The sequence below is a fragment of the Lissotriton helveticus genome, chromosome 5_1 (assembly GCF_964261635.1).
Source record: "Lissotriton helveticus chromosome 5_1, aLisHel1.1, whole genome shotgun sequence".
NCBI classification, from domain to species: Eukaryota; Metazoa; Chordata; class Amphibia; order Caudata; family Salamandridae; genus Lissotriton; species Lissotriton helveticus.
Window position 1 is genome coordinate 2,033,622,707 of NC_136065.1, and position 14,789 is coordinate 2,033,637,495.

A 14,789-nucleotide genomic window follows, 5' to 3' on the forward strand; every position below is an offset into this window, starting at 1 on the left:
ATAAGATAATGCTTCATCATCATATAGTTGTAGTAATTCTGTTACTCTCGCTGAGAATACCCCCGGGCTGTTCTTGTACCCCTGGGCTAACCGACAGAATTGTTTTTGAGTGCCATTTACTGAAAATGCAGTTAAATATCTGCTCTCTGGTGCTATGTTTTGACAAAAGAATCCATTGGAGATGTCCAAGGTTGTTTTGTATTTTTTGCGCACTATGTTATTCATTAGTGCAGCACTGTGTGAGTTTTGCACTGCAAAAGTTTTGCAACATGTGTTAAGGTGTCGGTAATCCAAAACTAGACGATATGAATTGTCTGGTTTGGAGACCGGAAACAAAGGATTGTTCATTTGTGAGGTGCAAGTTTCAATCACCCCTTGGTATTCTAGCTGATCTAGTATTTCATTTACTTGTTTTTTAGCTTCTTGCTTAATTGGGTACTGCCTTTGTGCAGTTGGTTGTGATTTTAACTGGACTTTGTGAGGAGGAGAATCCTCATCCCATCCTACGTGATTTTTATATAAAGCAGGTGCTAAGGCCACTGCCCACTTTCTAGCAAGTGTATATTTTTTATGAATCGGTATTTGATTCGAGAAGGCAGGCATAATTACTTCTTCGCCATGAGGGCACTCCCTGACAAACTCCGGTGGCCAGTCTTTTTCAGCTAGAAGGATGTCATAGCCCTTGGATAGGTTATCCCAAAATAGTCCCCTTATTTTCCTAGTCTTATCTCCCTCTATACGTAATGTTATCTCGTATATTTTGTGGGGCTTGCTAACTCTGGTATCTGCAGTTTCCACTTGAAGGTATTCATTCGTGTCCACTGTCTCCAGATGATTCATAAGGACTTTGCGAGCTATGCTCACCTCTGCTGCGCTGTCTAGCATTGTCTGAGCCCATTCTCCGTTTTTCAGTTGTGTCCTCAGTATTCTCGGCATTGTTAACTACCTTGATACTGGCTACCTTCTTTTTTGGAAATTGTGATTTCTTTTTCAGTTGAGCAGGTTCCTTGTCTTTGGACTTGGCGTGCTCTTCTGATCGTCCTCTTCTTTCCGATTTCTGCGAGGAATTCTGAAAAGATTGAGACGGACGTGTATCAATGTCTTGATATCTATCAGGTTTTTTAATATTATCCCTATTTCTAAGGTTATATCTATTCCCAGAGGGTTCACTCTGAGGTGACCTTTGTCTCGGGTTTGGAGATTTCTCTCTTCGCCTAGGAGACCTTCCTCTGGACTGGAATTTCTTTTCTTTAGGATTGGATTGTTTATTTCCATCCCAGTTCTTTTTTGGTGAATTATTATTAAAAAATATTTTTTCTGGACTTGTAGTCAGTTGCGGTTTTACTGGTATTCCACCTAGACTATCTCTGCCTAGTTCTTCATAGGATTTTTCTATGATTCTGGCAATTTCAGCTGGTTGGTCTGCTATATCTGTCTCTTTTAACCTCTGGCGGATCGCCACGTTTGCTGCTTCACCCTTTATGTTGGCTAGTAATATAGCCGAGACCTGCTTGAAGTCTTTCAGTAATTTCATACCAAGAGTTAAAGCAGGTTCTGGACCGTATTCATCTTGAATTTGTTTTAGCACATCTGGTATTACCGAAATGGATGGAACACCGTGCGTTTTTGTGTAGATTGAAGCAAAGACCGTACCCCAAGTGTCACAGTCCTCAATGTGTGGTGCGATTCCCATTGGGAGACATATAGTCAGAATCCTGTGCTTTTCTAATGGGGTGGTGTCAGGAAACACCGCCTCTATTTGGGTGATTTTCTGTGCCAACCAGAATGGTATCTGTTCCCGTTTAGCTGGAACTTTACCTAGGCAGGATTGGATGTTCTGTGGTGTGATTTTATTTGTGTTCCCCTGGTGAGGGGTCAGCTGTGGAATTTTAATCGCTGGCTGAATTGTTGAAGTCCGCATTACATACTGAACTAATTGTCTGTGAATTTTTAGTAGTTGTTTTAGCTGTATTAATAGCTCTGGTGCAGTCATCTCGTCGATGTCTGGATGTGGTGTGTATCCGGCTAAGACCGGCCACGTTGCTCCTGGTCTTCCTAAAGGACCGAGCCTTGTAATGTGATTATTATGTTTTAGGGCGCCATCAAATAAGAGCAAATGCTCTTGGAATTTGAGTGGTACTTCCACCTCCTCGAAAGGAGTGTACGTTTCAGGAGGTTCCTCTACTTTGTAATAGTGGAAGTACTTTGTTACAGCATTTGCTGCTGGAAAATGTATCCATGTATAGTATACCTCTGTCTGCCGATATTCGTGTGCCTCAATTACGAATATGACTGTGCCACCTCTAGGTGTCAGTCCATTTTCTATAAGTTTTAAGGTTATAGATCTCCTTTTGGCGACCTGGATGAGTATTATATCCGGGTCTGCTGTTTGCATGGTAGCATCAGCATCTGCTATTTCAGTAGCTAATCTAATTGCCTCTCTTTCTCCATCACTGTCTCCCATTTTACTGACAGGATGGTATTATTTTTATTTGCAGATCAGGTTTCTTTATGGAAACAGAGATTAGGTGCACAATATTTTGGAACTGTTTTATCCTTCAACGTTGACTAGACCAAGAACCGTACATAGGAGTTCCCTCCTGCGAGGTTTTGGAGGATATAATAACCTTTCACCCACTCCAGACGTCTTTGGAGTATTTGGGAAAAGGGGTCTGAGTGAGAAAGCACGACTGAGTTACTCTAAATGTCTTACGTTAGTTTTATCGCCCTTTCCAAACGCGTTGGGCGCCATGTAGTGTAGCTCCTATTTTCCCAATAGGCTCTGCGCATTGGAATAGTACCTACAGCAGTAAAGACCTAGGCCAGACGTTAACTAGGTCTACTACTGTCGAAACTAGACTTAATTTTTGGGTTTGCCAGCTAAGCTCAGAGTTCGCTAGAAACTTTCTCGAATGTTCAAGGAAGGATGAACTCCCCTGATTAGACAAGAAGGGATTTAGTTTCTGACAACCATAGAACATGACAACTTTGCTCTCCCCTAATCAAGAGTCAATCTCAAGAGTCGTGTGAGCACAAGGCAATTATTTTACTCAGTCAGTACGTGCATTCTTAGTCTCATCAGAATGTAGAGAAAAGGAAGAGACGGGCGTGTTCAATAAAAGATGTTATTTATTGATCAGTCTCTTTTCTCGTACAAGAGAAATGGATCGATATTATTGCAATACTTATAGTTAAGTAAAGTGCATACATTAGAAGCAATAGTATAAAATAATACTGTAAAAACATTGATATGGTTTCTGAGCCATATGATGTTTAAAATGATTAAAATATATTTACATACACATATACATTTGACTAAACGTACTCAACTGGTGTTTCTAAATACGCCTACCCCGTGTACCTGACCTAAGTCTAATGCGTGGGCGGGAATAGAAAGTTACAGTTTAGTTTAAGTTTGTTTTTGCCAAGTGAATAACTAAAGAATTCTCTAGGAGGGGTTATTCAGTTCTGTACCTGGAATTTAGGATGAATGAGGAATGGTATCTCTTTCTCTGCTCTTGATATTCCAGGCTGCCTGCGAGGGCTGCCCAGAAGCGCCGGTGCTGGGTCTCTCGGCTTGAGATAGCAGCGCGTCTCTCAGCGCGTCAGGAAGGCGGGGCTGCTGCCTGCGGGGTCTGCTTCTGCTCTCGGCTTCGGCAAGTATGGCTGCTCCGTCTTGTCACCACGCGTGTGTTTGCATAGGGCAAGGTCGGCAATATTTATACCTTAAAGGTGCCGAGATTGACGTAAGGATGGACATAGGTACGTCAATAAAGATGTCATACGACTTGCTCGTTAGCACATTCTTTACTAAAGTTCTCTGTGAAATCAAAACAATGGCCGCACGGATTATCCAGGTTGTCATAGGTTTGATTTGTTATGAGAACGTCGTATGCCTTATCAGGGGCTGGAGGAATATTGCTTGTCTAATTAGATCTCAAGCGTTATGACCTAATCAGATAACACGTTCCTGTGCCGTAGTGTGACTGCGTCAGATAACGGTATCTGCATCATGGGGGATTTCTTGCCTCATGGGCTGACTGTTAGTTAACTAGCTAGTAAGTTTAACCAGAATAGGGTCAGGAATAGGGGGATCGAATCAGAACCTATAGAAATACACGACAGTTTCATTCCCATTCTATATGAAGAATACAATTAGTTATGCTATATGTTCTAATCTTAAGTGAACTAGAGAGGAATCATTTATCTCTCATCATCTTAGTTGACCTTATTAACTTTAATATCCTAGAATGCTATTTGATTTTTGTTGTGAACTAAGAATGCATTTACCTATCTAATATGATTTTTGTGACCTAATTCAATTTAATTTCCAAGGAACGAAATGTGATTATTTTCTTCACTTTGCTTCTTGTTGTTTTATTGTTTCTGAAGGGAGGAGATATGTTATGTCCTATGCTTCCTAGTCCTGGCTGCTCAGCCTGCATGTGTGTGATGTCATAGAATGTTTGGTGTGTGTGCATTCTTTGAATGAGTGATCAGTTAGATTGAGTGGGGCTGAGCAGCAAGATGCTGCTCCCGGTGGGGCACCCTGTACCATCTTACTTTAACTAATAAATCTACTTAACTACATCTCTGGCTCCTGGTCTACCTATGATGACAGTACATCTTCAGATATTCCTGCCAACTCCTGCCCAGACCGAGTCTTCACCAAATGACTCCTTCCTAACAGCGAAGTTCTAACTACCAACCTCAGTGCCTCCACTGACTTAGGCGATATCCCAGACACCTAGAAACCGTCACTCCCCTGCTCAAGAAGCCATTTGCAAACCCAGCCACACTCTCCAACTACAGGCCCATCTCCCTCCTACCATACTCAGTCAAGGTCTCAGAGAAGGTAATCAATCTATTTCTCACTGTCCACCTCAGCAACCATTAACTCTTTGACATCACTCAATAATGTTTTAGACTCAACCACAGCATGGAACCGGCACTTATTTCCCCTATAGACAACATCCGCATGATTCTAGACAGAGGGGAATCTGTGTCCCTCATCCTCCTGGATCTTTTGACAGCTCTCAGCACCGTCTCACACCCTATCCTCATCATGTATCTGCATGACTTCAGTGTCCAAGACCACCCTCCACTGGACATGCTCCTTCTGAACTGAGAAAAAACAAGCTGGCAGCCTGACACTATTCCTCAGCAGCCTTTAAACTAATCTGCGGAGTAGCACAAGTCTGTTCCCTCAGCCCCATGCTCTTCAACACATACATCATTCCGCTGGACAGAGTCATGCAAACCCACAACATCAACATCCTCTCCTACGCCAATGAAATGCAACTGATAATCTCCCTCTCAGACAGGACCCCTAACACAAGAAGCAAGATCATCACCTGCATGACGAATGGAAGCAGTCCAACTATCTGAAGCTGAACACCGACAGTTCAGATGTAGTAATCTTCGGCCGCAGCACCTTAACTTGGAATTCCAACTTATGGCCGTTGAACTGGGACCTACATCTTCACCCAACAACTACACCAGGAACCGCTGGATCATTATATACAACTAACTGGGCATATAGAGTCAAGTTATTGGGGCTCCCACACCCTGAAAATTGTAATGAAGATCTACAAGTGCTCCCCTACCACACCAGAAGGACTGTCAGCAAGCCTTCGTCACCATCAAACTATACTGCAAAAATCCCCTCACTGCCGGAATCTCCAAACAACAAACCAGAAGGCTTTAACACCTTTGGTGCTTATGATGAGCCCAGCTCGTCATGAGTCACAGTAGAGCTGTGCTCATGACGAGCTGAGCTCGTCATAACGGCTGCACACTGCCCACGCGCGATTGATTCCCCGCCTGTGCGGGTGAATTAATCAGTGGGCGGGGTTGTGACGAGCCCAGCTCGTCATGAGCACAGCTCCACTGTGACTCATGACGAGCTGGGCTCGCCACAAGCACCGCGGAACCCCCCCCTGCACCGTGGGGGAATTACCCCTGCAGCGAAGGGGCTAATCCATCCCGAACTAAGCAGCAAGACTGATACTCAAACTCTCACACAGGACACCCCCCCCCCCCCCCCACACCTCAGGGAGCTCCACTGGGTCCCTGTACACATATGCCCTCGCTTTAGACTCCTTACACATACATTCAAGGCACTACAAAACTTTATTCCCCCATGCCTGAATCACCTTCTGCCAACCACAGAGACACCTCCGTTCTGTCCAACTCCTACTTTCACATATCCCATGCATACACAGAAACAAAGCCAAGGGCCGGGCGTCTTTGCATATTGCTACTAAAGTCCAGAATTACTTACCTCCTCACATCTGAGCCTCCTTCTCGCTTCTTGAGTTCCGTAGTAGGCGGAAGACTTGTCTTTTGAAGTAACCTCGTTATAGACAGTTTAGGCTCCAGTACCCGCATAGCGTTAGGATACCCTCCAGGTTGATAGCGCGCTCTACAAATACTTTAACCTAGCATAACCGTATCAAGGTCATCCAGATGGAATTACATTGGCTCCACTTGCCAGGCCTCAACATGTTAAAACCAGATGCATCCTTTACCAAGCCATCATGAATAACACCCCTGCTTACCTTACTGACAAGCTCATCAACTCGGGTGTCACTCAACATACCCGCAGCCTCGACACCATCAGGCTGGAGACTAAGAACACTATATCTCAGTACAGTAACAAGCCACAAACTATCTCAGCTTTTTATCACTTGTTGACCTTATTCTTGCCTTTGACCCTGTACATCACTCTTCTGCCATTTGGTGCTGTACAAGTACGATATTTATACAAACCTACGCACGTACACACATGCATTAACATATCCAGATGAATAGCAATTCATGTTCCCTAATAATTTCCTACAAATTTAATCTGCAAAATTTAATGGCGCAAGATCTTATCGCCCCCTGTAATTACTGCATGCAATAAACACCTCATTGTTTATAGCTGCAATCCCTTTGCAAATAGGTGCGTGTGAGGGGGTTGTCCTTTAATGACCCACTTGTAATCAGGCACTGAGTGTTGAAACTATTATTATTTAATCTATTGTTTCATATTTAAAAGTGGTCTTCAGCCCCTCCCAGTCAGTTTATTCATTACGCCTTTTTAATTTCTAAAACAGTCTTAAGTGTATCCATCTCTGCTTTCATTAAAAAGAAGAGGGCAGAATGTGGTGGAAAGTTAACATTAAGTTCAATCTATTTAAGATGAACACAGGGACACAGAGTGTAGCAGCCAAGATAGAAACAACGTTATTTTTTGTTTCAGACACAGGTTCCCATTTCCAATGCTTCTTGCTGTTTCTCTGCGGACGATTGGAATCTTTTACAAGAATGGCAGAAGGAGCTTTATGGGAACGTGATGAAAGAAATTCACCGAGCGCTGATCTCGCTAGGTAAAGTTGCAGCTTTGATCATTAATATGAAATGTTGCTGTCATCCGGATACTCTTTGTTCTATTACTTTCATTCTTCCCGCAGTAATGATGTGGCTATGTTGAGGTGGAGTGGTTACTCCTGAAAAACAGGCAGCAGTGGTTATGATGCATGCTTAAATATTGTAAGTGGTAACATGCATTTGCAGTGAAATAGGTCACGCATTTACGAGAGTTTGAGCTATTGGCATTCATGACAATACCATTGGCTTAAACGTTTGCAAATGCGAGACCCATTGCATTGCATATGCTATTTTTGAAAAATCGCCCCATGCTGCGCTTTCACTTTGAACTGACAGCCAATCATTTGTAAATAAATAACTAAGACTAAGGGGAAATTTGAGGTTTTAATCATCAGACAGGGAAGACTTCAAAAGTGCGCATCGCTTCCCCTTAGCCGCCAGAGATAATCAATGAAAAGACAAACTCAGTTTGAAGTCTACAGACAAATAGGTTGTTTAAAAAATAATTGTTTTCATTCAAATCTTTTGTTTTTATTTTTTGACCAAAAACTGGCCAACACCTGTTTCACAGCATCAAGGTCTCTTCATCAGGGCCATACAATTGACTTTGAGTGGTATTATTTGGCGGCACAACTTCAGTGGCTCACGCAGGCGATAGCTCGTGAGTTCCGAGGACCTAAAGGACCGTGCGGCAGAGCGATTCCTCGGCATGTCTTGTCATTTATAGTTCTTCAGCAGAAGATCGATCTTAACCAGCTCACTCTTGAAGAGCGCACTCTTCACTTGTGCTGAAATCGGAGTCAGAAACGGGTGGGTTGCTCCCACCGGTATGCCCAGGAGATACCTCTAGGCATGTGCACGGCCCTTCCTCATGAGGGAAACTGGTCTGCGCTAGCGGTTTGGGAGGAACTCGGACTTCATATGGTGGGAGATTTATACAGAGATGGTTCATTGTTGTCATTTCAGGAATTGCAGGAACTATTTGAGCTGCCGCGGGGAGACTATTTATTGCACGCCGCGTTGGTGGTAGGGCTGCAGCGCCACTGGAAGATGGGGTTGCAGGAACCGCCGACTTCGCCGGGTTGTCAATATTTCACTATGGCGGCGGGTACCTTTAAAGCTGTTATGTGCCTTTATCGACGCCTGTCGAGCGAACAGCTTCCACCCCTGGATGCCCTAAAAGGCAAATGGGAGGCAGATATCGGCAAAGCCATACCGGAGACAACATGGCCTCAACTGTTGCGGCGTGCCTGGAAAGGCACGCGCAATGCCCGGTTCCAGTTGGTACATTTTTTTACGTTGCATAGGGCGTTCTTGACCCCGGCCAAGATCTCGCAGTATTTTGGTGTTTCCCATTCAACATGCCCGAGGTGTAATGCAGACGGTGCTGATTTCTTGCACATGTTTTGGTCTTGTATAGGGTTGGGATCCTACTGGGATGAGGTGGTGACGTGCCTAAATCAAGCGACAGGGCGGACATTAGAGGCAGAAATGGCGACTTGTTTATTGCTCTGGTTCCCGCACACCCCTAACACCAAGGTTACTAGTAAGTTCTATGACCTGGGGCTAATTATAGCAAAAAGGGAACTTACTATGCATTGGAAATCCAACATGGGGCCTAGCTATCAGAGATGGCGGACACGTTTTTTTACTTGGGCGGGTAGCGAAGGGACGCTCCGCCTGCTACTAGCTAGGCGCTCCGTTCATGATAAGGCGCTAGAAACAGCAAGGGCATGGGAAGCTCTGGTCGCCGAGTTACGCGCCCCGTCCGAAGACGCCGAGGATGAGGAGGGGTAGGAGCGCACAGAGCCTAGTCAGGGGGACCGAACGCCAGCGCCAGACGGATAGAGAATGTGTGGTGAGAGGATGTGACGTATGGGTGAGTAGGAGGGACACCCGGTCGCGAGGCAGGGCTGGTGATGCTAGTAGATTGAGCTGTGAATGTGTGGGCCCATCTGTATTCACGGAGACACTCCAATTTGTTTCTTCGTCTGCATCTTCTTGTGTAGCTGGTTGCACGACTGGATGGTCGGCTGACCTTATGGTGATCAACCGAAGTGGGGCACGCTGGCAGGGGGTGGGGGAGGGGGGAAGGGATGTTGGGATGGTGGGAGGGAGGGACAATCACTTGATATTAGCTTGTTATCCTGCGACAGCATGAGCCATTTGTGTAATGGCGGTCCTGGGACTGTCACCTCCACTGGTTTGTATTCATGGAAAACTAATAAAATCGTTTTATAAAAAAAAAATCAGGGCCATACAATGGCTTACAAAGTAAAAATTGTATGTCAAAACAGACGGTGATCATAACCCGATACAAGGAAAGACAAGAAAAAGGTAATGAATGAGATAAATAAAAAATGAAAAATCATTACATCAGACTCCCTTGTGAATATCTTCTGAATAAAATATAATTGTAAAATCAAAGACACAACGAGTTTGTTAACATAAACAAAGATATGCAATAGATAGACACATAGGAACCAATAAAAAAAACATACTGTAGTATTGAAACTATAGTTATCGATCTAGTGGACATAGTTGCCTCCTTTTCGGTGATTCCTTTGCGATGAGATAGATATAGTTTTACTATAGCATTTATCAGTGGAACATTTACCATTTAAGTAAGTGACAGGATATGACAACAGAAATTCAGTAGGAGTGAATGAATGTTGGCAGAAGATAGCTCAGGGAAAAACAATAATACATAGGGGGAAACTGGCATAATAAATGAGTTCAGAAAGGCCTGGTACAGGCACAGGGAGTTTGAGTACGCAAAGATAAAGTTGCATACCATGTAGAGCGGAGCTTTCCAAACTGTGTGGCGCGATACGGTACTGTGTCCCCTGCCACGTGTGGGTGTGTCGTGGAACGACGAGGAGATGCGCTCTACTCCTTTTTAGCAGGATGGTAATGCGCATGTCAGTGACGAAGTATATGGAGGAAGGCGACGGAGACATTTAGGCATGTGCGCGCAGCTTCGTTCCCTTTGCCGCGTTCGTCGAATGTACAGTCCAGTTCAGAGAGCCCCCTCCACTCCCCATTCCCGGCAAGTTTTGACACAAGTGGGACAAGATGGAACGGGGGAGGAGTAGATGGTACACACTGACCCTCAAACAATAACTTGAATGCTGATGCCTCGTGCTCCGTTTTGGGACTAAAAACAAATGAACTGTTTCAGCAGTAGCTGAACCTAAAGCACCTTGATAAATTGACAACTTCAAACAAGCAATTTATAAGCGCTATCAACAACACACCCCATGCGTAACCTGAAAGAATGCAAACTAATGTGTCTGCTTATGAATCGGTCCCCAAGGCGAAACATTTGGCACAAACCCCGCAATGCAAGGTTTCCAGGCGCTTTTTAAATTGTCTAATAAAATAGAGGGTAATGGATTTGCCAATTTAATAAAGGTTTGACAGATTCGTGTTTCTGCGGTGTGCGAGCAAAGATGTTTAGAGCACTGTAAAACGAGGACATGTTTATGATGCAGGAATAATCCTCCCATTAAAAACCATGGCACAAGTAAGGACCCATACCGTGTTCAACTAATTCGCAAAACACTTTACATGTAAGGACTTCAGAGAAAACGATTTATAATACAGAATATGTCTTGCACCGCATAGAATAGGTAAATCTCCATAATATTAGTTGCTTTAAGATGTATTCGATTTAGGTTATATGTCGAAAATGCAATACATCGATAAAAGCTGACAATGTAATATCACCTAAGAGAATATTTCTGTTTGCCCCCAGCAGCATGCACTGATGTTCAGCTGCAAAGGCAAGGCCATCTCCATCAACATTGCTTTGCACTGCACCACTATACACACAGGTCAAGTGATCCTAAATGGCGTCTGATACTTTCAGCCAGGCCTTCTTCGTAGCCAACAGCACTTTACATGTTGAGATTCCAAAGCCTAGTGGCCCTTTTTGCATTGTTGTTCGCTTACATTTGCAAATACATAATTTTTACGAGTTTAAAATACTTTCGGTATTTAAAAAATGTTACATGCATTAGTTTTCTTGTGAGTACACAAATTCACAGTTGCATTGAGCGTAGAGGGAGCCATGTTTCAGATTTGAAATGCCTGTGTATTTATGCGCACCAGCAACTTTACAAACTCCACTGCTATCTCTTCCTACCCAAGAAAAGGTTAGAATTTTACTCCCGACAAAGGCAAGAAACATTCACTTAGCAGGGTGTTAGCCCTGTCATCCTTGGCGTGATTTTCCCTGTCTTTGTTGCCTCTACCTCCTGTACTTTTGACTATATGCTGGACTTCGTTTTTGCTGGTTTGTGTACTCTGGGCACTTTACCACTGCTGATGAATGCTAAAGTGAAAGTGGTCCCTGTGTAAATTGTGATTATGTTTCGTTATCCATGATTGACATATTTGATTTAATGGTAAGTCCCTAGTAAAGTGCACTGTGTGTGCCCAGGGCCTGTAAATCAAATACTACTACTGGGCCTGCAGCACTGATTGTGCCACCCACCTAAGTAGCCCTGCAACCATGTCTCATGCCTGCCATTGCAGTGTCTGTGCGTGCAGTTTTGAGCTGTCAGGTCGACCTAACAAGTGCAACCACTTGCCAGGCCTAAACCTTCCCTTTTCTTACATGTAAGGCATCCTTAACGTAGGCCAAAGGTAGCCCCATGGGCAGGGTGCAGTGTGCTGGTGTGTTTTACATGTCCTGATAGTGAAATTCTGTCAGTTTCACTTTTCACTATTGTAAGGACTATCTCTCCCATAGGTTAACATTGGAGCTGCCTTGTAACATCTTACATGTGTACCTTTCAATTGAGAAGAGGTAGAGATTTGGAGTTAGGGTTCCCTGAGCACAGAATTTAAAAATACATCTTTTACTGGAGGGGGTTTTTAGGTCTTGTCTATTATATCCCGCAGGGATTAATAGGCGAGTATATAGTAGGTGAAACAAACTCTTGACCAAGCGCGGATTACGTCCAGTGCATGTGATCCAGTCGTGTGAGACGTACGTGCACGTCAAACCCATCAGCCTCGCACCAGACATGGAATGCTGCCTCCCAAGCTGCTCCCCCGCCATCCGACTTCAAAGCAATGCGCTCCCGCCCCGCCACAGCAATGCCAAGAGCTTGTTTACAATAACGTTCTCGTGTTACTTGCAGCTTTGCACTGCTTCTCCCGGTGTTGAACATTTCCTCCCTCCCTTCCACCATCACCATCTCCTACTTGTGTTTTTACGCAATAACGTTCTCGTGTTACTTGCAGCTTTGCACTGCATCTCCCCGTGTTGAACATTTCCTCCCTCCCTTCCACCATCACCTGCTCGTGTTTTTACGCACTTTCACGGCCAATGCTTGTCTCTACGCTTTTTCTCCTCACCCTTCATCTCCCTTTCCTTTGGTCTCCGTTTCTCCACTTCTTAATCCCCGTCTTTCTTTGTTTCCTGCTCTCTCTTTCGCCCTTTTCCTCATTCTCTTCCTACTGTTTCTTCCTTCTGCTTCTTTTCACTCGGAGAAAACCTTTGCCCTGCTCTCCCCCTCTCTTTTCTCCCCTATGTGTTTTCCGCGCTCAGTCCCGCTTCCGCCCTCCCTGCACGTTACTCGGTCCTTCCTCTGCCAAACTCTCCATTTCTTCTCCCTAGCTCACCCTCTTCCTCCTAGCGCCGCCTTTGGTGTCCCATTTCGCTCGCAAGCATTCCCCGTCCTCCTTTCTATTTTCTCTCACTCTCCTATCCTATCCCTCCCTCCTCTATTAATTCTTCCATTAATCACCCCCGTCATGCCCTCACGCCAGCCCCTCCCCGCCTCGCTCCCTCTCATTGACTTTGGCAGGCATCCCTGTTGTTTGCAGCCCTGACCCTTTGCATCTGGAACAATCCATTGAAGGCGGAGCTCGGTTCCTCGTGCTCGGATTTCACTCCTCCCTCGCACACCATGTCGCCCCCTCTCGTTCACTCCCCCCCCGGCCCGTGCACACCCACTCTTTCAAGCCATTCCTTCCACAAGCACACCTTCTTTCACCATCCAGCTTTCACTCCCCTCATCATTATCCTCCAACATTTCTCCCCCTCCTCTCTCACTTTCTTCTCCGCTCTATCCTTCACGCCCCCCTTTTCTCCTCCCCTTCTTTACCCTTGCTCATTCTGCGGATCTCTCCTTCCACTTCTCTTTCCCCTGGTTCTCTTCCACTCTTCCTTCTAGCATTCCCCATCTGCCCACGCATTCTTGGATTCTCCAGTTTAAAGTACTCTGCGCCCCTTTTACTTTGTGTCTCCTGCTCGTGTTTTTACGCAATACCGTTCTCGTCTTACTTGCTGCTTTGCACTGCATCTCCCCGTTTTGAACATTTGCTCCCTCCCTTCCACCATCACCATCCCATGCTCGTGTTCTTACGCACTTCCATGGCCAATGCTTGTCTCTACGCTTTTTCTCCTCACCCTTCATCTCCCTTTCCTTTAGTCTCCGTTTCTCCTCTTCTTAATCACCGTCTTTCTTTGTTTCCTGCTCTCTCTTTCGCCCTTTTCCGCTTTCTCTTCCTACTGTTTCTTCCTTCTGCTTCTTTTCACTCGGAGCGAACTTTTGCCCTGCTCTCTCCCTCTCTTTTCGCCCCTATGTGTTTTCTGTGCACAGTCCCGCTTCCGCCCTCCCTGCACGTTCCTCGGTCCTTCCTCTGCCAATCTCTCCATTTCTTCTCCCTAGCTCGCCCTCTTCCTCCTAGCGCCGCCTTTGGTTTCCCATTTCGCTCTCAAGCATTCCCCGTCCTCCTTTCCATTTTCTCTCACTATCCTATCCCTCCCTCCTCTATTAATTCTTCCATTAATCACCACCGTCATGCCCTCGCGCCAGCCCCTCCCCGCCTCGCTCCCTCTCATTGGCTCTGGCAGGCATCCCTGGTGTTTGCAGCCCTGACCCTTTGCATCTGGAAGAATCCATTGAAGGCGGAGCTCGGTTCCTCGTGCTCGGATTTCACTCCTCCCTCGCACACCACATCGCCCCCTCTCGTTCACTCCTCCCCGGGCCGTGCACACCCACTCTTTCAAGCCATTCCTTCACGAGCACCCCTTTTTTCTCCATCCAGCTTTCACTCCCCTCATCATTATCCTCCAACATTTCTCCCCCCACTCTCTCATTTATTTCTCCTCGCTATCCTTCACGCCCCCCTTTTCTCCTCCCCTTCTCTACCCTTGCTCATTCTACTGATCTCTCCTTCCCCTGGTTCTCTTCCACTCTTCCTTCTAGCATTCCCCATCTGCCCACGCATTCTTGGATTCTCCAGTTTAAAGTACTCTGCGCCCCTTTTACTTTGTGTCCCCTTCCCCTCTCAGGTTTTATTTTTTCTTCTCTGTTCTTGCATATCATCTCTCTCACACACACACTCTCTCTCTCTCACACACACACTCTCTCTCACACTCTCTCTCTCACTCTCTC

At 45.3% G+C, this 14,789-nt stretch overlaps 1 protein-coding gene across 2 annotated transcripts in view; it reads left to right on the forward strand.

Annotated features, from left to right (window-relative positions):
- Positions 1-14,789, forward strand: part of LOC144756216 (uncharacterized) — a 156,156-nt gene that overhangs the window by 19,321 nt on the left and 122,046 nt on the right. For both annotated transcript variants that reach the window (XM_078645829.1, XM_078645830.1), the window contains exon 2: positions 7,247-7,373. In XM_078645829.1, the coding sequence (XP_078501955.1) occupies positions 7,247-7,373 (127 nt within the window). The remainder of the gene's footprint in view (positions 1-7,246; positions 7,374-14,789) is intronic.